We start from the raw sequence: 25472 nt of genomic DNA on the forward strand, positions 1-25472 counted from the left end.
ACACGAGTCATTGTTTCCACTTCCCTGTGTTTTGATACATCGCTGTGTACTTTGTTAGTTGTCATCCGTACTAAAATTTAGACCGCAACGCGCAGCTGCAGTGCAGTAAATTGCAACTTACATCGTGATATAATATTCCAAATAATCCATCATTAATGTTTAATTCAATATCCTGTAATACCGAGTGCTGCGTTAAACGTATTGATTTTTAGAAAGTACCTAGTTATTGAGGACTATGTTGACAGTTCAAAGGATATAGGTTCTCAGTGTGCCCTAAGCTCTAGTGTCATTGAAGTTAAAAGTTATGATATGTGTCAGTTGTGTTAAGATGGATTATGGCGTTGAAGAAGGTACGATACCAAGAGAGTTCATAGAATTCGACTTCGCTGAAGATGCTCTGGATTTTGAGGTTAGTACTAACACTAATTTAATAATAATATACAAACGTTTCACATTCGACATTACCTAATTGACAAAAAATCACTAATCTATTGAAAGTTAGATATTATTTGACATTGAATAATAATACAAGTAGGTAGTTGAGTGTATAAATAAAGATCCTTTTATTTCAATATCAAAATAAAAGTCGATGAGGTAGGTATTTTAAATGTTAATTATTAAATATAGGTACTTATATATCAGGGACATAGAAATTATCAATTTAATAGATAATTTTGATAAAAGGCTCTTAGTCACAAATAAACTACGGTAGTTAACGCTTAAGTAGCGATGTTAAATAATAACAAACAAACAAATGACAATCGCCAGCACCACAATGTCACTTGACACTTCTTGATCATTATCGCTTCACTGCCCACTGCTTGCCACTCACTTCCAAGATTCATAACGCGATTGTCTATGGTGTTAGAGCGGAAAGACTAATGATGGTTGTCGTCTCTGTCGCACAATGGGTGTATATTCTGATATAGCGCTGTATACAAAAACAAACAAACGTAGTAGACACCTATACCTACGCTGCACTACAATATTGTGAGTGACGAGTTTTGCGGTAGGTAGTTGGCTAGGCGCGCTCGGCTAATCGTAGCACTGCGATTGAGCACAGCTGGAGCGGATATTTTCGTGGGATGCGGTAGCGCGGATTCTGTAAAATTCGTAATCTTACTTAAAAAAAGAAGTGTCGTATAAATTATTTAATTGAGTGGCAGTGTTGTGAATTGAGTGAACATCGAATATGGTTTGTTTCGGCGATAGATGTGGCTGTGGTGCGTTTTGCCGCCGTTTATTTTGTCGTTCTCGACCTCCAGAAACTAAGGAAAATGAAGAAAACTTACCAGTTTCTTTGGTAAATACTGTTTATAATTAATATTTTTAATTAAATATATTTTTTATAACGAATTTGCTCTGTTCTCTAATTTGCTTAGTTAGAGGGATCGTTTTTAAAACTAAATAAATAGGTACCTGTTAGTTACTTAGTTACAATGCTTGTACATACAAGCACTTACTTACTTACTTTTGTTTGTTACTAAGTAAAGTATGTACTTTACTTAGTAACAAAGGCAAAAGTAAGTTCCCACCAGAACTTAGATACTTATTTAATATGTTTCTGTGAAAAACCTTGTTAGCAAAACAACCGTGAAGTATTTTTTACTTGATTCCCCCGCCTTGAGTCACGCATTTATACATAAGATGACTCATAAAGTTTAAAGTTTGGTAAATAAATACCTACTTATGTTGTCATACTACCAAACTAGTAAATACGGTTTTGTAAATAAATAAAATCATTTTGTTGAAGTAGCGTATTTGACTTTATTTTAATTTAAATATTTAAATAAATATATTCCAAATAAAATCGCCTTGTACGATAAGGTTGTGCATTATTATTGTTGTACCTATGTTTATCCTGTTATGTTTTTGTAGTAGGTAGGTACAAAAGTATACTATAAAGTATGTATGTATAAATAAATTAATAAGAAGGTAGGTAGACCTCTAATTTCTACTTATTTATCTTCTAAAAATAATCTTAGTAGATTATTTTGGACCTTTTTTATGTAATATTTTTATTAGAATAGTCGGACGTAGACTTTTAATACCCGACTGTTAAAAGGAGGATTGCGTTTTATAGTTCATATAATGATCCGAATATAATAATTCAATTATAATTAACTCAGACATTCCAATCTTAAAACACAAATATGATTTTACAAAATATATTTAAACGTGTACCTTGACGAAAATGTTCAAACCATCAGCTCAACTCGGTCATGGTCATAGAATTACATATTTCACTAACGTAACAATTCGATAACGCATAAGTAATGTGCAATCAAATGTGTAGTTAATTTATGTACCTAGAGCTATGTATCGGAAACACATAATTTGAAAAATACCATTACTTCAATTAGGTACTTGATGCACCAGAGTTTGATAACGTGAAAAAAATATTAGTGTACAAAATGTGTAAGCTAAAGCCACTTTAACCTAACTATACGAAGATAAGTCATCATCAATGGTTAAATTAGTGATGGCATTTAAGAAGCTTCTTAATACAATTTATTGATAAAAATAAATCTATAATATTATATGTTATCGGCTTACTCACGTAACTGTTTGACGAGGAACTCGACTAGTTTCAAGCCATGCTAGAGGCTTATATTCATGAGCAGCATTCCGCAACACACGACCCTGCGATTGTCGCGCTGCTACTGATATATAATAATTAATTTAGTATGTCTCACGAAAGTTACAATAAAATCTATAATAGTTCAGTTATCTAACACATCTGAAGTCGGTACATTAGGTACACACGCACTCTCAAAGAAAAGAAATCCGTGCGTTGGTAGCAGAATGAAAGATATTCGAAAATAGCGCACCGCGAGATTAGTTATGCCGTAATCAACGGGTGTGTCCCTGTCCTTACACGAACACAGTGAAAATAATTCTGACAGTCACCAACATACAAACAAATGCTGAATATATTTTCAGTGTGAAGGTTAGTTGAGATTGGACGCGTTGCAATTGTATCGTGATCTTATCAGTTCTATCTAAACCATCGTAAAAAAAAATAAGTCGTGTTACGTTGGCTTACTTTTATAGCAAATAGGTGAGATATAAAACTTACACTCCTATTCCTATGCTATACAATACAAAATTAGGTACTTGTAAATATGTATAATGTTATTTGTACTGTATATAGGCGATGGTGATTTATTTTTATTATTCCTTGAAATTGCTTTCCAAAGTACGGTACCTATTATTTGTCTTATTTTTTATAGGTATATGAGTTACAGATAGTTCCATAGATATAGGTATCTGAGTAAACTATATATCATTGGTGGAAAATACGAGGATTTTTCCTATATGCTGTCACTGCGGAGAGGTGGGAAGAAGAAATAGGGTAAATCCCAATGATTAACTGGTAAAAAATTTGTTCGTTTTTTAAATATGTATGAAACCCCATTAGTCACCAGTTTCGATTTGGCCGGTGCGGATACCTAAATGGAGAATGGCTAAAAATTCCTGCATCTTAGGATTACAGTTCTAAAACAAGAAGATTTATAGAGATATGGACGGCACCGCCGGCATGATTGAAATTTTGATAAATCTATCCTACACGTAAACTGTATATCTTATCTACACACAAGTGAAGTGATGATGTCACTTCCTTTACAAACTGATTCAGAATGAGATGCATGCATATGTACAAGTATCAATTCAAAATAGGTGGGTAGATTACCTATATACATATACAGGGTGTAAACTGAACGCTCCCTAATGCCGCAAAGAGTAGTGATGGTAAAAAACGAACGAATTTTCAAAAACTTAAAAAATATAAGTAATATTTATATTTATTTCACAGAGTCATTGTTGTAATAAACTGCTTAAGGCTGATATTGCATGAATAACACGAAAACTAAAACGATAAACATTTAAAAAACTCAAAATATTGGAGCGTTTTTCGAGAGCGTCCGGTTTATACCCAGTAGTATACGACACCACAAAATTACAAATTAATCGTGTTAGCTATGAAAGCAATTACAAAATTATGTCAGTGTATCAAGTGCATAAAGTATTCATTCAGAATGTGTTATCTATCAGGGACATGATAGTTAAGTATAATAGTACCAATCATACCTACATCATCATTTTGAGTAGACAGGTATTATGACTCAATATACGAAAATTTAAAACAAATTGGTACCAACCGTTAAAACATAGGGTCTAATATCACGAAAAATTAAGTAAAAATTCAGACTAACAACCATTTACATAACCTTTCTGATCAAAGTAAATGTATTAATGGTCTCAATTACCTAAAATACTACAGCTACCAAATAAACTTTCGTGGACAACTCAAACATACTAAGATATGTAGCCACCGGCCGTACTGAATTCCCTTTCTACACAGATAGGTACCACTTCTACCTTCTACGGTGATGGGCGTGATGTTGTATGAAACACGAACATTGAAATTGGGTGGCCTACAATCCACAATACCAGTTTGATATACCTACCTTACTTTATGCTTCTATCAAGTTAGGGTCGTATTGATTATGTTCCAACACGCAAACTTACACCGTAGCGTTAAAACTCACTTATTGTAGTTAGATTTCCTTCTGCTCCATTGGTATTTACTCGCGACAGTCGAGCATTTAACGACCATTTATTCAAATAGCGAGGTTGACCATTACCTGTTGTTTTCTACAAACTAGTACATGCATTAAGTCATAAGAACGCTTACTTGCTAGCGTTACTTATAAAAACAATACCCATTGGTCAATATTTAACCACCTAAGTAGGTATACCTACATATAAATTCTTATACACTTGGGAACATAAAAACGGAGCCTCTAGCGTGTAAGTATTTAATTAATTGGTACATAACGTATGTTGTATGAAACGTAATAAAATTATATTTTTGTAAAACATTTTTAAGCTGTAGATGCTTCTTTAAAATGAAAAAGAAAATGCTAGTGGCTCCGTTTCTTTGCCCCCAAGTGTACATATGTCTACTTATAGTTAACTAGTTATTTTTGTTTTATATTCATTAAAATAATTATCAAATAAAAGGTCAAAGGTGTTCCTTCCTATGCTTGTTATCGTGTAACGGATATAAATTTAGATATCTAACCTACCATTGTCGGATTTACAGAGAACGAAATTATTTACTACTCATTCATTTCTATGTAATTATTACCTACTAGCTTTTGCCCGCGACTTCGTTCGCGTGGAATAGTGACTTCCGGCAAATTTTTGGTTTTAACCACATAGTTCCCGATCTCGCGGGATCTCTTCAAAAATGAGATGTGGAAGATATTCCAGGGAACTCTTGAAAAAAACTACATAATGAGCTCTGCGTTTGATTTTAATAGATGTATTATACTCACTTAGGGCATTGAAAAAATAGTTTAAAAACGGACTTTAACTAAAGAAATATTATAATCTTTCCGAACTTAAGATGAAAACTAACTTAAAACTAAAGAAAGCTACGAATTACGAATTTATAACAATTAAAAAAGAAATTATATTAGAACCTATCCTTTATGCTATAATAACCAAGCCTTTTTCCCCAACGCCATCTATCGAGGATAAAGACAACTTGGATTATTTATTTATACTCCGTTCGGGCATTTTCTTTGTACTAAAAGTTTAATTATATTGATATAATTTTTTTCATACCTTTTTACTATTTGTTAACTTTTTTCGATGAATTAAAACAATAACATGAACCGAAGTCGTGTAACGATCGACATAGAATTATCTATACTCCGTTAGAGCGTTTTCTTTGTACTAAAAGTTGTATTATGTTATATTTTTCATTGCTTTTTACTATTTTGTAAAAACAAATTTCCAATGAATTAAAACAATAACATGAACTGAACAATTGTAATTACACCATTGCGCGATCAACGCCATCTATCTACGGAGTATAGGAACAGCCCGACATTGTTCAATTCCGTACTATAAGTACGAAATTGAACAATAGATGGCGCTGTATGTCCGGAATAAATTTATTTTTTATTTTATTTTTATTTTATTTTTATTTTATTTTTATTTTATTTTATTTTTATTTTATTTTTATTTTATTTTTATTTTATTTTTATTTTGTTTTTATTTTATTTTTATTTTATTTTTATTTTATTTTTATTTTATTTTTATTTTATTTTTATTTTATTTTTATTTTATTTTTATTTTATTTTTATTTTATTTTTATTTTATTTTTATTTTATTTTTATTTTATTTTTATTTTATTTTTATTTTATTTTATTTTATTTTTATTTTATTTTTATTTTATTTTATTTTATTTTTATTTTATTTTTATTTTATTTTTATTTTATTTTTATTTTATTTTTATTTTATTTTTATTTTATTTTTATTTTATTTTTATTTTATTTTTATTTTATTTTTATTTTATTTTTATTTTATTTTTATTTTATTTTTATTTTATTTTTATTTTTATTTTATTTTTATTTTATTTTATTTTATTTTATTTTTATTTTATTTTATTTTTATTTTATTTTTATTTTATTTTTATTTTATTTTTATTTTATTTTATTTTTATTTTATTTTATTTTTATTTTTATTTTTATTTTTATTTTATATTTTTATTTTTATTTTTATTTTTATTTTTATTTTTATTTTTATTTTTATTTTTATTTTATTTTTATTTTATTTTTTGATTTTTGAAATAAAAATATATCTATGTCCTTTCTAAGGTTCTAAACTATATCTGTACCAAATTTCAACCAAATCCGTCAAATAGTTGCGGAGATTAATGGTATAAGCATAGAATGTTCGACGTGATTTTTTAATTTGACATAACTTTTTTATTTATAAACCGATTGACATGAAACAAACACTAAATGTAAATTTAAGCATCCCACAATATATTCGTGAAAACCGCATCCAACTCGGATCAGCCGTTTCTGAGATTAGCGCGCACAGACGAACAGACAAACAGACAAACAGACAAACAGACAAACAGACAAACAGACAAACAGACAAAAAAAAAGTTAATTACATTTTTGGGTTCGACATCGACATAACAATAACCCCTGCTATTTTTTTTATTTTTATTTTCAATGTACAGACAGCACTTTTCTACGATTTTATTATATGTATAGATTTGTAATCTAGAGTTATCATAATTTTCCTTGAACTATTATTATGGTCAAACAGGAACAAATAGATACTTATCGATGCACATTGACTACTTCTTTTCTAAATAAATTCGTGATTAAATGTCACCTGCATCCTACTTCTATTATGAACGGATGGATTAACAGACGATCGAACATAACCATACAAATAACGCAAAAGTACATACAATACATTATATTTAAAAAAATATTATAGGTACCTATAGCCTTAATGATTTTAGGCCTAAATCCATCTTTTAATTTGATTATTTTATAGACTTTCGAAAGTACGATTTACCTCCCTTTAGTCAGCAGTTCAAATAACTTTGACATTACGCCTCATGGACCCTCAAACGCAGTAAATATTTGATATCTTCATTGATTCATTCAGATCTCTTCTTAACCCTTGACATATGCTAGCCTCGTCATTGTCGTCTGTCTATAAATATCCATATGGATCCATACTAGGCACTGGGTCCAGTCCATACTAGGTGACTATGAGATCAACTTTACATACAGAATGCTCCTAATTTTTATCGGGCATGTGTAGTACATAGATCATCTAATGACACAATGATAATCATCTTCCTAATCTTAACCGCAGCTAGTAGTTTCTGTTCAATATTCAAATTATAGATAAATAGTTAATATACCAGTAAACATTTTATTTTCACATTTTTCCTGGTAACGCGTAGTCGTGACTATTTGCTAGATTTGACGTGCGATTTTTGCGGTTTTCTTTGCGTAAATAGTAAAAGTAAACTCCAAAACCATTTTTGTATAAGTAATGTATAAAATCCATGATTATAAAAAATGAGTAAATTTCGCTAACTTGATATCTATAATACGTCCAATGTACATTATGTAATCCTTATTTTTGGAGGCTTTCCTGTTGGTGTACCAAGTTATAGGTATGCTAGCTACATACTTTGACAACAATGTATTCTTTAAAAAGAACCCTGACACCAATTAAGGCGAAGTAATGCCCGGTGAGCTCATCAGCCTCGAAGTTCAGACACCTTAAGTGGTGAACGAATTCGTGTATAGTGTGCTGATTACATTAACACACAATTAAGTAGGTAGTAGATAGGTACTTTACGTTCCGACCTAAGCAAAATGAGTCATAGGACAAATAAATCGCAGTGCACAATTAGCTACTAGGTAGGTATGTTTACTTTATATTCCAGGAGTAGTTTAGTAATAAAGTAATAACCATTACATTCAACCTTGTGAAAGCTAACCGCAGCAGTTATAAAAAGATAATAGATGCAAATACTCGGTAGCCAGTTTTATTGTTTTAGGTAATATTCAGAATTGTCATATTTATCTTTTTTATTGATCTAAAGCATAATGAACACCATAACTACTATTTTAGAGTTGGTTGGGTGGTACCTGTGTTATCTTCATTCTAATATTACAAAAAAATATAGTTTTTACATCCCTATTTCGAAGATACAGAATTCGGGACTACCTGAGTAGGGTACCCGAATTCCGTATCATCGAAATTATGTTCGCAATTTAAGTTCCTACAATAGACTGCCATGTCGTACCGATTTAAACAAAAAGGAATAAAATATTTGATATCACTTATCTATTTCATGTTTATAAACAGGAGGGCACCGATTAATTGTCAAACTAAATTCTAAATTAAAAATCTGAGTTATTCAATAATGATGTTGGTATACCAGGTATCCTAACGAACAAAGTGCTTGCCAGGAACCACTACTTTCGTTTGAACATGGCCCAGTATTCGAATACTTCGAAACGGTCTATCTACGTAACAAAATCTTTAAACTTTGTGATGAATATCTCTATAAAACTCTTTAATGGCGTCTATAAAGTTTTTATTCTTTTATTTCAGTCTCAACTGGCAGAGGCACGAGATGTTAAGTTTACACAGACCCTGACAGAGCCCCTGAGCATTGGATCACATATAATATGTACGGGCACGCCCAGCAACGATTTACCTTGGTAACATTTCAGTTATGACTGTTATTCTGATGGTGTATAGGCTATAGTAGCCACACCTAAACTCGTAAACACATTTAATGGATAATCTGTCCCCACCATCGCTTGCACTAAACACGGTTAATGGCTGCCAAATTTCACCAATAAATTTCACCGCCCACAGCATTTTCCAGGCGATGACCTTTTGACTGTGACTGTGCTTACTTAAGTATCTATATTTCACAAAAATACCTAAGAATAGACACAGGGAAAATGCTTAAGAATTATCTTTGACATATTGTTTACTTACCACTTAGTAGGTAGTACATGCCTATTGTAAATTCACACCTTCATGAGCATCAACAAGATGTGATGATCAGAAAATATTTAACTTTACAAGTATTGGGTATACCAACACAATCTATATTTTTTGAACTTCCAATTATTGGTCTTGTGCCAAGTACCTAACTGTGATTATGTATGAGTTATTTATGAATATATTATGTAATAACAGCTTATTTAATGCTATGTTATCTCCGCTAGGTTTGCTGTGAATATAGGAAGCGGGGACATTGACTCGGGACGTGGTGACATAGCTGTACACTTCAACGTACGTCTTCCACAAAACTACGTGGTTCGAAATACACGACGACACAATAAATGGGGACCTGAGGAAACTACTGCTTTCAGGTAAATACAGAATACAACAACATTGCCTGTGACTAAACTAGGCACCTATACAAACCTATACAAAAAAACGAGGATAACAACATTGACTAATTTTATTAAAGCGTGGGATCTCTGACAAAAAGACGTAAACATCGGTGTCGTCAGTAGCACACAGGCAATAAGTGCGCGTTTTTTGCGGATCCAAATGACTGCAATTACCATCGGTGCTTATTGTCGATACAATTGAGATGGCATTGGTAGCCAGGACCTAGGTACCTAACAGGCTTAAATGCCTGCTATTTAGTCTACCTTAGGCCCAAGGACGTAGACATCCGAACCCTTTTGACCCAAACCGACCCTGATAATCATAGTAGTTGTTAATTACACGGACAGAATTACCACCGTAATACCTATTTCAGTTTAATTAACATAAGCATACTCACGCCAGACATTCATGTCAGTAATTAACTCGTTAATTTTATGTTACTGTTGCTAATTAAAAACTTGTCTTCATTTCCAGGCTGTTTCCTTTTAAAACAGATCATCCATTCACGATAGAGATAGTTGTTGATGAGAAGGAGACGTTATGGGCAGTTGATGGGATACAGTATTGCAGCTACGCTCATAGAAACCCAAGTCCGTTGACAGCAGAATGGGTGCAGGTTACAGGTATACGAGACGCGACATTACAAATACAGAAGACTGACATATTCCCCACATTAGCACCATCTCCCATCGAAGTAAGTAATCCACATCGCAATTATTTTTATGGCTATCATGGGACACACATTGAACTTATCGCTAATTGCACTTGGTTAAATACCTATGTTGTTACAAAGTATCGTAATTACTTTGTGAACAAGACAATAGAATATTAACACGATTCGCAATACCTTCGTATCCACACCTTTCCAGTTGAATTAATCTCATATTACGGAATCGGTTGCAAGTTGCTGCAACGATAACTACGTTGAAGCTATATCGTACTCGAGAATGTTTTTATGGATTTGTATTTGCACCAAGTGTAGTGTTTACCTTCTCCATCTTTGATGGATACAGCATAACTTATTCTGCATCTGATGAAGGTACACACTTAAAACTACATAAAAATATTGATACTTTCAGGTGCCAATAAGACCTAGCGTAGATTCGCCGGCAGAAGCTTCAGAGCCTGCTTGGCAGCCAAACGCAATCGCATCTTTATCGACAGGCATTCCCGAAGGTCACCAACTTGTTATTTACGGCAGGTACGTGAAAAGTAACATTGTAGGTATAATCATCGTATTGTAAGCGTACCAAAAGGTCAGGCAATATAGGCTATTTAGGTACACATAAATAAAAATATTCACAATCTATACTGTGTCTATGAAATATGCTGATTGCCTCCAGGCGTCCAGCTTCATTTAGGTTTGTTGGCTGCCTTCCAATACCACTCGGTAGCCGACATTTTCATTAACATGTTTGTTTGCATTTGAATATTCCCAGCCTAACACATTAAGACTGACATATCGTTAATGCAAAAAAAAGCTTCATGTTTTATCACTGGATTAATAGCTGAAAACATCTTTTGATGATTTCAGAGAAATGCTTTTTTGATTCACTTATCTTTAAGGAAAATGAGGAAAATATTGGTGTGACGCGTATAAAAGGAAAAAGTTATGATAATTCTTTTGAAATACTTAATCCACTCACATTACTTTTTGGAAACATCGAGTAAAAAATATAAACTTTGTTGATAATTTCCACGATGAATGCACCAAGGAACGAAAATACATTGTTCATTGTTATATTTCCAGACTACGGCCACTGCTTCACTCGTTCGCAATAGATTTGATGGACACTGCCCGTGAATGGCCTCGGCCAAACGTGCTGGCTCACGTCAATGTGCGGGCTTACTTCGAATCTCAGCGAGAGAGGCAGCTGGTAGTGCTGAACGCATGGCTCGGAGAATGGGGACCCGAACGACGGCAACGCACTGCTCGACTGATCCCCGGTAGCCGTGTAAGTTTCAAATTCATTAAGCAATTCTAATGTTACGTGTGAAGTCTCATCAAGGAGTCAGGAGTACAAAAGTCGTGGCTGATCACTTAAAACTATTACAGTTCTTTATAAAACAGTACGTTATACAATTACTAGACCATGTCTCTTCACCTGCACCATCAGTGGACCCAGTAAGGTGTTCTTAAACTGCAATCCCCAGCTTACAAGCCAAAACTGAAAATTGTAGGAAACCCCTCGTAAAGGCTGTTATAAACTGATGATAAAATAGCATTCTCGTTAGTTTGTTATCAACCTACGTTTCCAGTTGTCAATTAGTCAATTACTGAGTCATTAATTAAAACTACGAGTTTAAAACTCGTCCACTCCAATGAACTTAATTTGTGACTATAGGTATTAAGTATGAATAACTCCCTAACTAGGTACAAGTGCGGGTATTAGCGTTTTGGTATCTATTCATAAGGAAAATAAAAGCATATACCTGCCAGTAACGTCAATTGGAACCCGAGTAAAAATTATTTGGTTTCGTTTACTTTGAAATGAAAATGGTGGATTGACGTACGTATTTATAATAATGGCTTTTCATTATTCATCTAAATTACTGGAATGCACTCGAAACCTACTTCAACGTCATCTCACTGTCATGAATTCTCACAATTAGTTGTTATTTTCCAGACAACGTTACGAATTGTTCGTCAGCCGGCGGATTGGGCGGTTTATGCCGATGACCTTCTGATCGGTGAACTTGAATTCCGCGCTGCAGCTAACGGCGTACGCGCAGTCCGCATCCGCGGCGACCTCTACCCCGAGCAGATGTACCTATGTCCGGCCACTAGCTCCCCTATTCGGGATTAGTTAACGAACATTTGTTGTTCCGTGCGACTTAAATTCGGCTTGCAGAGAGTTTTTCAAAGCCTTCATAGACTTACAAGTCAAGCTTGCACTAAATAAATCTTTGTCCTAACGATTTGATCGTGCGTGCCACGCTTGAAGCCGAAATACTTAGTATGTAAAAAGCGAATGCAATTCTTTGGAGTCAATTATTATAAGTTGAGCCATTGTTGTATGTTTGCATTTATTAAACATTAAAATATATATAAATATTGTTGATTCTCTATAAAGAGATCTGTCTGAATATGATTGATATTGACTAAACATAGAATAAGATTTGAAATTATTTTTACCTGACCGTCATATAATTAAATACCAAAGTACAACAAATTATGGTCTAGCCGTTTTTGGTATTAGGTCAGTATAGTTTTAGAAAAAGTCGTATTAATTTATTATGTGAACTCATTTTACCTGAGTTTCATATTAAATGTTACTTATTTTATTACTGCCTTACTAGTATTTACTCGTTATAAAACTAGATGAGAGTATTTAATATTTACTTGTGCCTATAAAACTATTTGTTAAGACTAGATCCACTTTAAGGTCATTTAATTTCAATGTTGAGATTTTGTATTTAAAAATTATAAAATGCCTATTTTAAGTACTTTTTTTGTGTAAATAATCAATTAATCATGCAACTTTCTTAATACATTGCATTGCATCACATAAATGACGACAAATGTTAAGTTCTTGTTACGTTAAATGTTGTAATTGACCTATCTGCTAGGTATTTTTCATAAGCACATAATATAAAGATACTTAATTTGATTTACATCGAGTCATTATTTTATTGTAAATAATGTCGTACGATTAGTAAATATTATTTATTTTTGCGTATTCCAGCCTAACTCTTTTTTTTTGTTTTCTGTATTTAGATACTTTACCTAGTATCTATGCACGTCTTACAATTACTTGTAATGTAATAAATATTTAAAGAATGTTACACAAATTGGTTTTATTTTAATTTTTCATTAATAATACAGAGGAGGCGCAACATACATTACATACGTAAGATATGTAACACAGTTAAGCGTTACTAAGAAGTACCCACTTATAAATTGATTGTGTGCATCCATATCTAAGTACGTATTAATTTAGAGTAAATCGGATATCCTGAAACAAACGTATTACAAAAATAATAAAGAATCTGATAACTGGGATACCTAATAAGAAGCTCAGTAATCGCATTTGTAGCCACTCAACTAATGAGGCCTTAACAACTATATACCTTCAGTACTTAAATAATAAATTATTCAATAATAAATCTTTTGAATAATACGAAAAATCAAATAAAAAATGTGATCTTGAAAGTTGATCGATTAGTATAACGAGAATATCATAACACTCTTGACGGAACAACAAATTTGTCCATGGAAAAGACGTTGTCAATGTCATGTCCAATCGCATCATCAGCTGAGTCTGACATATGACAGCTGTCAATTAAAGTTTTGAAAATACTTTTTAAATATTAGTATAAACGATTTCCGTTGAGAAAATTATGATATATATGTATGATATGCCTAGATATGATAACTATAGAAACAGTAATAGGGACATAGTTAGTAAAACTAAGGATAGTCATACTTGAAAAAAATATAAACTTGTATAACCGGTTGGTAGTCTGTGGTAGCTTTATATGTTTGACCTTCTCAAGGTGACCGATATCGCAAACCGCATTTATTCAGTCAGGGTTGATAGAGTCTAGCGGTTGCACGGACTTTACCTGATTTCCTCCAATAATATTCAAAATGAGCGTACAATCGGATTCGGATAAGCGGAAACAAATCTCTGTGAGAGGTATCGTTGCAGTAGAAAATGTTGCCGAAGTGAAGAAAGCATTTAATCGTCATGTACATTACACTCTTGTGAAGGACAGAAATGTTGCGACTCCAAGAGACTACTACTTTGCCTTGGCCCATACCGTGAGGGACCACCTCGTCTCCCGCTGGATTCGGACCCAACAATACTACTATGAAAAAGACCCCAAGGTAAGGCTACAAAATCATGTCATAAAAATATAAATTATCTTGTCAGGAGATACCCACTAAAGTTAAAGTTTACATCTTAAAGTATTGTGTGAACAAACTTTTTAATTCCTATTGGTAATTATAATGATAGGTACAATGATATTGTATGCGCACATAGTCATATACTTATGTGCTGATATAGGAAATAAGTGTGAAACTTTATTATTAAATATAGGTACTGGATAGGTAAATATTATGACAAATACATGTTTCAAAAATAAAATAACACTTTCCTCTAACAGTTACAGGTAAGAAGAGTTAATATTAATTTGTGCAAAACATTTAAATATTTATTGTCTGTTTGAAAACAACATTGTACTATCATATCATAGTCATTCTATTTCTTGTTTATTTTATAACTTATTCTTTAAGGCTGTGTATTTTTTTCTTATAGCGTGTGTACTACCTGTCTCTGGAGTACTACATGGGTAGATCTCTACAAAACACCATGATCAACCTGGGCATCCAGGGCACGGTAGATGAAGCCCTGTACCAACTCGGCTTAGACATTGAGGAACTTGAAGAGTTGGAGGAAGATGCTGGTCTTGGTAATGGAGGTCTGGGACGACTGGCGGCTTGCTTCCTGGACTCCATGGCCACTCTTGGATTGGCTGCTTATGGTTATGGTAAGTCAACTTAACAAACAATAATGAATGCTGCATTCCCATAAATTAAAGAAGTTGTAAATAAAATTTCACCAATTGTTATGCATATTAACAGTTGTTGTTGATAATAATGACCCAGTTTTTTTAATGTTTGGCATGTAACACAATTCTGGTACATAATTAGAAGCTCAAATGGCACATTTAAACCGAAATAAAAAGTAAGATCATTAGCATAATGTTTACATCAGATGCAACCGCATAAATTAAATTATTTCAAGAAGCTGTGAAAGATCATCCACAGGACATTGGGGAACATACTTGACATTATTTTAGCCAGCATAAACTAATTTGAAGCAGTTGACAACACCGTCGCTGGCGCGTCGCCAATTATAAATGTACAAACTAAATTGAACACTTTAACCTATAACCATGATGAATACCTATAGTATTAGCTCTATTGTTCAATCCCCTATTTTATTTGCTTAATAAGTCTCGGCATTCCCTATGCTCTATATAATCACTTATGCAGTACCTATTCACTTATAATAGGGTAATTAATTGTTATATTCTAAAATTACTTCTACCAAAGGATAAAGGTAATTTAATAAATTACGACGATGTGACGGAAAAGAAATAAAATAATTTTTCAGCTCCCTACATCTCATTCGGAACTTACGATTTTTTATTTGATTAGTAACAGAAGAAGATAATAAGTGATACTAATAAAAAAGGTCAACGTCCGCACACCACGCACTGTTCATGCCAGACATATCTACGTTTACATAATATTATTAACTAAAACAATTCGCTTTTTGTAATCGGAATTCTTAGGAACTTATTTATTAATTGTTTATTACACAGCATACTGAAACAATGCATGAGCGTTAACACAAAAAATCTGTGCAAAACCTCGTTCATCGTTGGTCCCATTTAAATCCAGACTTATAGACTCCTATAATTTATAGGTATTAGGTACGAGTACGGTATATTCGCGCAGAAGATAGAGCACGGTGAACAGCAGGAGGAGCCCGATGACTGGCTGCGGTACGGCAACCCTTGGGAGAAGGCGCGTCCCGAGTTCATGCTGCCCGTCAACTTCTACGGTCGCGTAGTCGACACACCCGATGGAAAGAAATGGATTGACACCCAGGTACAAAAGTAGTGAAATCTGCCTTTCCTTTCGGGGAGATAAAGGTGTGATCATACTGTATTGTTCATTAGTTTATTAAGTATATACCTATACCTACTCATACGATGCAAGTTATCATCATCACTACCTAATATGAATATTTTTTGTCGCATTAAAGTTCCCTCTGTCCCTACTTATTACAAAAAAAAAAAAAAAAAAATAGCCAATTTATCACTCTCGAATAGGTACCCACTCTACTCCACTTATTTAGGTAGTTACTTGTCATTATCGAGTAGGTTACAAGCATTAGGGAAGGATTGTTTGATTATTAAAATCGGTTCTGTAATGTCGAAATAATGATCTAAATCTTAATCCAGCTCTCATCATTATGTAGTAGGCATTTAGATAAAGTAAGATTAAATAGTTCGATAGCGATTTCCAATCTGTTCAAAAGAGAATTATAAAAATATAATTATAGCATATTTGTACCGTTATTCACGATTGCATTCAGAAATATCTAACTAACGATAACTGTATGTTACGTTAGTAACAAGATTCTAGGTAGGCGTCCGTCCCACAGTTAGGAGTCGCGAATTGCTCTTCATGCACCAATTTTCCATTTATACCGATAGGTATTATTGTTACGGTCCCCTCTGACCAAATTGTTAAAGTATACCTATACCTTTATAAGACACCAGCACTAATACATAAGTAGATACATATAAAACTAGATAGGTAGTGGACACAGTACCTATAAAATATTACATAGCTACCATATAACATAAATAGCTATAAACACAAGCTTATTTGCATGTGCATTTCATAAGTTGTTTATTCTTTCTTGAACTTCTTAACTTGAACTTTGCATAGATAACAATACGACGTTTATCGTCGATATAAGTCGCCCGAGTACGGGACTTGTTGACAATGATCTTGTGTCAACAACAAATGTCCTGCCCATGTGTGACGTGTGACGCGTGTTTATTTCATGCTGAACGAATGCTATGTGATAAATACACTTTCACGCTATTTTTAGATAGCCCGGATAAACTCTTATCAGTTCCGAAAATTACTTCCATTCACTCAAATATTATACAACTAAGTATACAAATGTACTAAATCTTCTGTAATATTTCGGCAGTCTACACAATTTGACTAAAAATGTCGATTAATATTAAACAGAAAATGTAATTGAAATTATTGTAATCGTGAAGCAATAAAAGATAATGTTGTTATCAGGTCGTGTTTGCGATGCCCTACGACAACCCTATTCCCGGCTACAACAATAATGTCGTCAACACGCTACGACTATGGTCCGCCAAGAGTCCTGTCGACTTTAACCTGAAATTCTGTAAGTATCGTAAAAATTACTTTAAATTCTCAAAACATTACTCATAAATTGAAACTGAATTACATAGGTACTAATTATGTGCTACAAATTATTTCCAGTCAACTCTGGTGACTACATCCAGGCTGTGCTCGACCGTAATGTCGCCGAGAACATTTCCCGAGTACTGTACCCCAACGACAACTTCTTTGAAGGCAAGGAGTTACGTCTACGTCAAGAGTACTTCATGTGTGCTGCCACTCTACAAGACATTATCAGGAGATACAAAAATTCCAAGTTCGGTAGCAGGGAGGCCGTCAGAACAACATTTGAAAGCCTTCCTGAGAAAGTAGCCATACAACTAAATGACACCCACCCGGCGCTCGCCATTCCTGAACTTCTTAGGATTTTGGTCGACATTGAGAAGGTGCCCTACGACAAGGCATGGAAGCTGGTAACTCAGTGCTGCGCGTACACCAACCACACCGTTCTGCCTGAAGCTCTAGAGAGGTGGCCCACCACCATGTTGGAGAATGTGTTGCCCAGACACATGCAGTTGATTTACCACATCAACTTCTTGCACCTGCAGGAAGTTGAAAAGCGCTGGCCTGGCGACATGGACCGCTTACGTCGCATGTCACTTATCGAGGAAGAGGGTGAGAAACGAGTGAACATGGCTAACTTGTGTGTTGTAGGTTCTCACGCTGTGAATGGTGTAGCGGCCATTCACTCTGAGATCCTCAAAGCGACTGTATTCCGTGACTTCTACGAAATGTGGCCAGAAAAATTCCAGAACAAGACTAATGGTATCACCCCCCGCCGTTGGTTGCTCCTCTGCAACCCGGGACTTTCTGACCTCATCTGCGACAAGATTGGCGAAGATTGGACAGTTCACTTGGAGAAGCTGCAGCAGTTGAAGCGCTGGTCCAAGGACCCTGCCTTCCAGCGCGCGGTCATGAAAGTGAAGCAGGAGAACAAGTTGAGGCTTGCGTCTCTGATTGAGAGGGATACGGGAGTGAAGATCAACCCGGCGTCGATGTTCGACGTGCAGGTGAAGCGTATCCACGAGTACAAGCGTCAGTTGCTGAACATCCTGCACGTCATCACGCTGTACAACCGCATCAAGCGCGACCCGTCCGCGCCCGTCACTCCGCGCACTGTCATGATCGGAGGCAAGGCGGCTCCCGGATACTACGTCGCCAAGCAAATGATTGCTTTGGCTTGTGCTGTCGGCAACACGGTACGTATAAACTTCTACTACTGTACCTATATCATATTTTATGTGTTACTGTATTGTACATTTTACTAAATTAATTATTTTTTATTCATCCAGGTAAACAACGACCCCGACGTCGGAGACAAGTTGAAGTTGATATTCTTGGAGAACTACCGCGTCACTTTGGCTGAACGCATCATGCCCGCTGCTGACCTCAGTGAACAGGTTCGTCTACCATTTTACTAAATCTTTAATTTTAAGGTTTCTTATGATTGTCTCTATTCTATACAAGACAGTATGCAAATAGACTCAAGAGTAGTATAATATAACAATCTATTCACGTGATCGATACTGTCCGGATGGGGAATGCCACAAAAGGCAATAAAAGTCATAAATGAAAACGCTTTGTAATTTCATTACAGTAGGCTAACCTTATCACCGTTGTTTTTTATTGTGTGTACCGTATTAGAGTATATCGTAGAGAGTAATCATTACACACGTGTGAGACGTTAATTACATAGTGATCAGTGAACAATAGTTCAGTTAATGACTTAATGCAATCTATTCGTGTTCTATCGTGTAAGAAATTTTATGTACACTATTACCTTAACTACTAATTAGGTTACAGCCTCTTCTCTTAATAAGTTCAAACATTAATTTGACGGAGGTGTAATCTCGAAGTTGGTTTGGTTTATCAAACATAAATCCTCATATTACGCGTCTGGGAGAAAATAACTCCGTCCAAAACAACGAGACAACATGATCTGATCCAAGAACATTAACTACAAACCCAAACTGCATGATGATACATCTTATTAGTAGCTTCTTTGTGCCCTCATCCCACTTTTTAATGCAAACAGCAGGCATATCACCTGATGGTAAGCAATCGGTATCGGTAAGCATCCATGGACACCAGCACTATCAGTGCCTTGTCGGCCTTTTGGTAATTTGGAGGTTGGGGATTGTGTTCTGACAAACGTCATCATACACTGCCCTTTTTTTACCCGACTGCCAAGGAAGGGTTATGTTTTTCGCGCGTATCTTGTATGTATGAGCCTAATATTCTTTATTACCTCATTTCTTCGAAACGGCTTGATGGATTTCGACAATCAGGGCATCGTTGGATTCGTCTTAATTACCCAAGTGTTCTTAGATATGTGACGTAAAACAAAAAACAAAATGGCGGCCGTGAGGCGCCCTAGAGAGAAGTAAAAAAAAAAAAAAAAAAATATTTGCTACAATATGGGTATCAAATTAAAGAGCTCATCGTGAGGATTCCAAAATGGTATATCACTGACATATAGAAAAAAAAAACTATGTGCAATTAGGTTCTTTATTATCCAAACTAAATATAGGTACTCGTATAGGTACTACGCGACGCGATTGACTAGCGGTTTCTGAACTGTCGTTTCGTGTCGCGGGTGAAATCTTGAGAAACACATAGCCGTATTATAACTAACTAAAAAGTGTTAAATAAAAATAAATAAATTAAAAAATTAAAAAACCCGACTGCATAAAAAACACTTTAAATAAAAACTGAAAAGTAAAAAACAAGCTTGTCTGAAAGTGTAGATAGCAATGCTATTACCACAAAATTAAATAATTTCATAATCAATACACAAAAAATAATAATCTTATGCGAAACATAATTGAGTGCAACAGTCGGGACCCATATTGAATGATTTTAGTCTAGTTTATTTAATGGGTCCCGACTGTTACACTCAATTATGTTTCGCATAAGATTATTATTTTTTGTGTATTGATTATGAAATTATTTAATTTGGTGGTAATAGCATTGCTATCTACACTTTCAGACAAGCTTGTTTTTTACTTTTCAGTTTTTATTTAAAGTGTTTTTTATGCAGTCCTTTTTTATTTTTTTAATTTATTTATTTTATATATTACAGGCCTCAACAATCTTCTCGTTACTTAGTGGTATATTTTATGTTATAGATTTCGACGGCTGGTACCGAAGCCTCTGGCACTGGCAACATGAAGTTCATGTTGAACGGTGCCCTCACCATCGGTACTATGGACGGCGCCAACGTAGAGATGGCCGAGGAAGCTGGAGAGAACAACTTCTTCATTTTCGGCATGAGGGTCGATGACGTCGAAGCTTTGCAGAAGAAGGGGTGAGGCAGACTGATTATTTTTATTAACACACAATGTCGGTGATAAATGTTCATGATTTATTTTTATTATAAACGCTATCAAGATGTACCATATTTGGAAAAATTGGCGGAATAATGAATTAGGTATGAAGAAAAGAAAAATAATCAATCACTGTAATTAACTTGTCATTACATAGATATTATAATCTTAGGAAAGTTATAAGCTGCCTATTATCACGCTACGCTACTATATTAAAAGCAAATACGCCGAAGCGCTGAAACTATACAATTATTATGCCTTTCATGTTCCGTTGTTATTACCAACAACGGAACATGCAGAGTTCAAGTTAATTAGAGCTAAATAGCTCACTTAATAAGGTTTTAATTACTGGTTAATCTATTAGAATAACATTTTCACTATAGTTGCCTTGTGCTTATCAATGTTTTTAGTAGAAGTGTAATTGCAAAACACTGCATTATGTAATGCACCGAGGAACAAACGCGAAAGCCGTGTGTAAACATGACGCTCAGGGTCGTATTGAAAATATCGCGTGTAATTATAATCAGTACGATTAACGAAGTAGTACTGATTAGCAGTCGGATTACAATCGTAATGTAGCAAATAGCAACTGGGTTTATCATCTTCATTCATTCTGATGTAACGACCTCCTGTTTATCTGCTATAGTTTAGTGCACGAGTGAGTGTAAATGAGTGAAAAGTTATAAAGATCACTCTCTAGGAAGATAACGAATATTTTATCTTTTAGTTGGAAATCTAGCAATGTCGTTAAATAGTGTTAGGTAGTACAAGAGAGAAGAATATTTGCCCTTGATTTGTTTCACATGCTTATAGTAGATATTTAGAAACAGTAAAACATGTTTACTTATTCTTATATGTAGGTATGTATACATATTGACTTACAACTTTCAATGTTTGAAATAATCTAAACACCAAATCACTAAAGAGAAACCATCTGTTTATTGTTTACGATTACATTTTGGCTTCAACTGCAACACTTTCGCTATTTATCGGGCACATATCCAACTTCAAAATAAATACATTGATCACTATATAGTAGTGTAATATTATTATGAACAAAGTAGCATAAACAACTTATGTGGTTTCCTTTTAGACAACTGTGTGGGTGAAGCCGAACTGACCTAGGATAATAGTTGTTTTTGCCAAATGATAAATTATATTTTTTCTGTTAATAACATAACATAGCACCACTGGGCGTATACTGAGTGAGACTAATATAACTGTAGTTATGTTATAAGTCTTATGGGTCTCATACCTACATGTACTAAAGGGTGGGCCTCACGTGACGATATCTGACGTGTTTTTTTTTTCTGTCAATATTCATGAGTTCGATCTTTAGAGAGTATAAAACCGTCCGTAAAGAAACAAATGTATTTACGACTTTCGTGGAAACAATATTGAAGAAGAAAAATACCGATGGGTTCTATAAAGCGGCAAGCAAGGGTAAGCTTGCCAGCTAAAAAGAGACCACCAGAGTTAGGGCCCACTAGGGCTGATATCCGACAGGTGCTGCAGGGAACCGCAAGGGTTACGGCAACATGCCTGTTGCCTTAATCATCATTTACTCGACACAGGTTTCAATTACAAAACCTGTCGCTTACCAGTCAACTAATAAAGTAATCATTATTATTAATTATTAACACATAAACTGTTTAAACAGTTACAACGCATACGAATACTACGAGCGTAATCCGGAACTGCGGCAGTGCATAGAGCAGATCCGAAGCGGGTTCTTCTCCCCGGGCGAGCCGGGACGGTTCGCGCACATCGCAGACGTACTACTGCACCACGACCGCTTCCTACACCTCGCTGACTACGACGCCTACATCGAGGCACAGGAGAAAGTCTCCAATGTTTACCAGGTATATTGTCATCATATCAGCCAAAAGACATTACTTGTTAAGATTTGGTCCGATTTCATCATCATCAGATTCATCAACCTATATCTAACCTACTGTTGGGATAAAGCCTCTTCTCAAACGGTGAAGAAATGAATATGAATCACCACTCTTGGTATACGCATTTACAAATTATTCAGTTCAGGAGTCTCTGTTTTACCTTCACCGTGTCTGTTAATGGTATCTATTCTTAATACTTGCCTGGTTTCGAACCCACATCCTCATGCTTCAGAAGCAGACGCCTCAATCTCCAAGCCCCATGACATAGTGTCGTCGATTCACGGAGGTCCAAATGATAATCATTAATTTTTTTTTTAATAATCTTACATACACATCACACCCAGACCCGGAACAACAATTAGTATTTCACACAAACTTGTCTCGTGCGGGAAACGAACCTGCGACACATTGCATCGCAAGCATTTGCCGAGGCCACCGTCAGTGCAGTCAGTGCATTATTGTTAAAATCTTTTTGTGAGATTGTTATTGTTAAATTCCCATTGTTAAACCCACAACACTTCTCACGTAAACGGTTGCTTCGTTTATAATTTATTTCTTTATTACAAGTAATAAACTTAACAATAGACACAAATAAACCGTTTTAGGTATATTATTCCTCAACATGATGTCATTCATGAAGTCTTACCAGATATCTTCTAATGAGACGGAAAATAAAATTATGATAAGTTTAATTCGTTTCAATGTGGGTTATCAGCAGTGAAATGTGTCATCTTTGCTCTGTTCAACCTTTAAGTCCAATAACAACACATTAGCAAATAATTTATCTCACACTGACATAATTTGGCACTCAACATAGTAATCATTATAAATATACACATACACACATCGAGTTATCGATTTAACATTGTAGCGTTTCATAAATTTTATAGTCATATTTTCAGTGGTACAAAAATATATAGAAAATATTCATTTGACGAATATTTTGGAGTATTTTGATAAAAAAATTATAATGATATTAGACCACCATTTATTTGTTATTGTTTGAATAAAACCTTTTTTCTACTCTCTTACACAAAGGGTTGCAACAAAAGATGTTTCTCGGCCACAATCCAGAACCAGGTAACATTGTTTATTCATAAATCTGTTCCTTTGTACAGAACCAATCGAAGTGGGCTGAGATGGTGATTGAGAACATTGCGTCTTCGGGCAAGTTCTCGTCTGACCGCACCATCGCAGAGTATGCGCGCGAGATCTGGGGCGTGGAGCCTTCCTGGGAGAAACTGCCAGCACCCCACGAGACCAACTAAACCTTTCCACTGCCCCCCTGCCGTACCATGCCAACCCCATAAAATATATTAATACAACGGTAATAAACACCAATATCTTGCTGACTATTACAGTGCCGGATTAAACACATACGGGACCCCTAGCAGGTTCTATTGAAAGGCGCGCTATCTATAAAGTTTAGCTAAGCTAAAGAATTGATTGTAGAGCCTTCCGTTTGCACGGGGCCCATAGCAAATTACGTGATTAATTCGGAACTGACTAAAATTCTAACATTATAATTGTACAACAATAAAGTCGCTAAAGCCTTCAATGTTTACTAATAGGTATATATTTTTTAAATTAAATGATCTTTATATGTGTAATTTTCTAAAATCTTGATGTGAAGTAGTAAGCCAAGAAAATAATTGTAAAAGTAGCTAGATATGTATATTTTTTATTTAATTTATGTATACATAATGTGAAACATATGTATCGAGTCCTTTGCCATAATATTTACATAAGTATATATTTTATAATAATAAATAAAATCTATTATCTTATTGTAGTGTTAAGTATAAAATTTTGAAAGCTACTAGACTAGATGTTGAGAATATGTTTAGAGAATTTTAGATAGATATTAATATCTAAAGGAAATTATAAGTAGATGTTGATGTTGAAGTAATAGTTAACGCTTCTAGCCGCAACAAGATAATAAGCTCGTTACATACTCTAGCTAATACTAACGTTCCTCAATACTACACTTTAGTCCTCACTGTTGGATGTTATGTCTTGTACTAGACAATGTGAAGAATTTATTTTTATGTGCCATACATTTTTGTATTTATAAAATCTACTAAACAGAGCACTATTAATATATTACAATGTGACTTATCTACAAAAGACTTCCATAAAGTCACATTGCTTTAAAATAATTGTAGTATTGGAAATAATGGTTTATAATTTTTTAAGAATATTTTTCTATAACTGTTATATACCAGAAATTATTTATACAAATACTGCCATTGAAATGTTATTTATTTTCATGTTGTTATAAATTATGATTCTACTTTTAATAAAATATAATATCGATTTAGTATTTTTTTCACTATACACTTTTTATTACCAATTAAAACGCTTGCAGAGGATATGGCTACGTATTGTAACTAATGTTCCAGTCGATAACTCACATCCTACGAGACGTGAGTGAGACGGAGCTAGCCACCTTGAATTCAATACACCCTGAATAGAAGTATATACACAAGTGCGGAGTGCACGGTTACGAGCCGCGAC

General features: G+C 34.3%; 2 protein-coding genes across 3 annotated transcripts; both read left to right on the top strand.

Moving 5' to 3' along the window:
* The first annotated feature begins 25 nt into the window (after positions 1-25).
* On the top strand, positions 26-13551 carry LOC118265189 (galectin-4). 2 transcript variants are annotated; one of them, XM_035577979.2, is made up of 7 exons: positions 26-409; positions 8959-9068; positions 9588-9734; positions 10234-10453; positions 10839-10960; positions 11510-11714; positions 12387-13551. In XM_035577979.2, exons 1-7 carry the CDS (start codon positions 305-307, stop codon positions 12564-12566), a joined length of 1089 nt encoding a protein of 362 aa, XP_035433872.2. In that variant the 5' UTR covers positions 26-304; the 3' UTR covers positions 12567-13551. The 2 variants fall into 2 exon arrangements, with proteins under 2 accessions (XP_035433872.2, XP_035433871.2); XM_035577978.2 differs by lacking the exon at positions 26-409 and adding an exon at positions 943-1303.
* A 598-nt stretch (positions 13552-14149) lies between these two features.
* On the top strand, positions 14150-25271 carry LOC118265182 (glycogen phosphorylase). The gene is made up of 9 exons (XM_035577961.2): positions 14150-14590; positions 15024-15255; positions 16200-16384; positions 17603-17714; positions 17813-18930; positions 19024-19131; positions 20860-21038; positions 22718-22919; positions 24074-25271. The coding sequence occupies exons 1-9, from the start codon at positions 14351-14353 to the stop codon at positions 24221-24223; spliced, it is 2526 nt and encodes an 841-aa protein (XP_035433854.2). The 5' UTR covers positions 14150-14350; the 3' UTR covers positions 24224-25271.
* Positions 25272-25472: the final 201 nt, after the last annotated feature.

Source organism: Spodoptera frugiperda, chromosome 28, assembly GCF_023101765.2.
Source record: "Spodoptera frugiperda isolate SF20-4 chromosome 28, AGI-APGP_CSIRO_Sfru_2.0, whole genome shotgun sequence".
NCBI lineage: Eukaryota > Metazoa > Arthropoda > Insecta > Lepidoptera > Noctuidae > Spodoptera > Spodoptera frugiperda.

Coding starts and splice junctions, on each gene's coding strand:
- LOC118265189 (XM_035577978.2), top strand. CDS start 1,193: ATGGTTTGTTTCGGCGATAGATGTGGCTGTGGTGCGTTTTGCCGCCGT. Junction 9,735..10,233: donor GAGGAAACTACTGCTTTCAG/GTAAATACAGAA, acceptor CTTCATTTCCAG/GCTGTTTCCTTTTAAAACAG. Junction 10,961..11,509: donor CAACTTGTTATTTACGGCAG/GTACGTGAAAAG, acceptor TTATATTTCCAG/ACTACGGCCACTGCTTCACT.
- LOC118265182 (XM_035577961.2), top strand. CDS start 14,351: ATGAGCGTACAATCGGATTCGGATAAGCGGAAACAAATCTCTGTGAGA. Junction 16,385..17,602: donor AGAAATGGATTGACACCCAG/GTACAAAAGTAG, acceptor TGTTGTTATCAG/GTCGTGTTTGCGATGCCCTA. Junction 19,132..20,859: donor CTGCTGACCTCAGTGAACAG/GTTCGTCTACCA, acceptor TTTATGTTATAG/ATTTCGACGGCTGGTACCGA.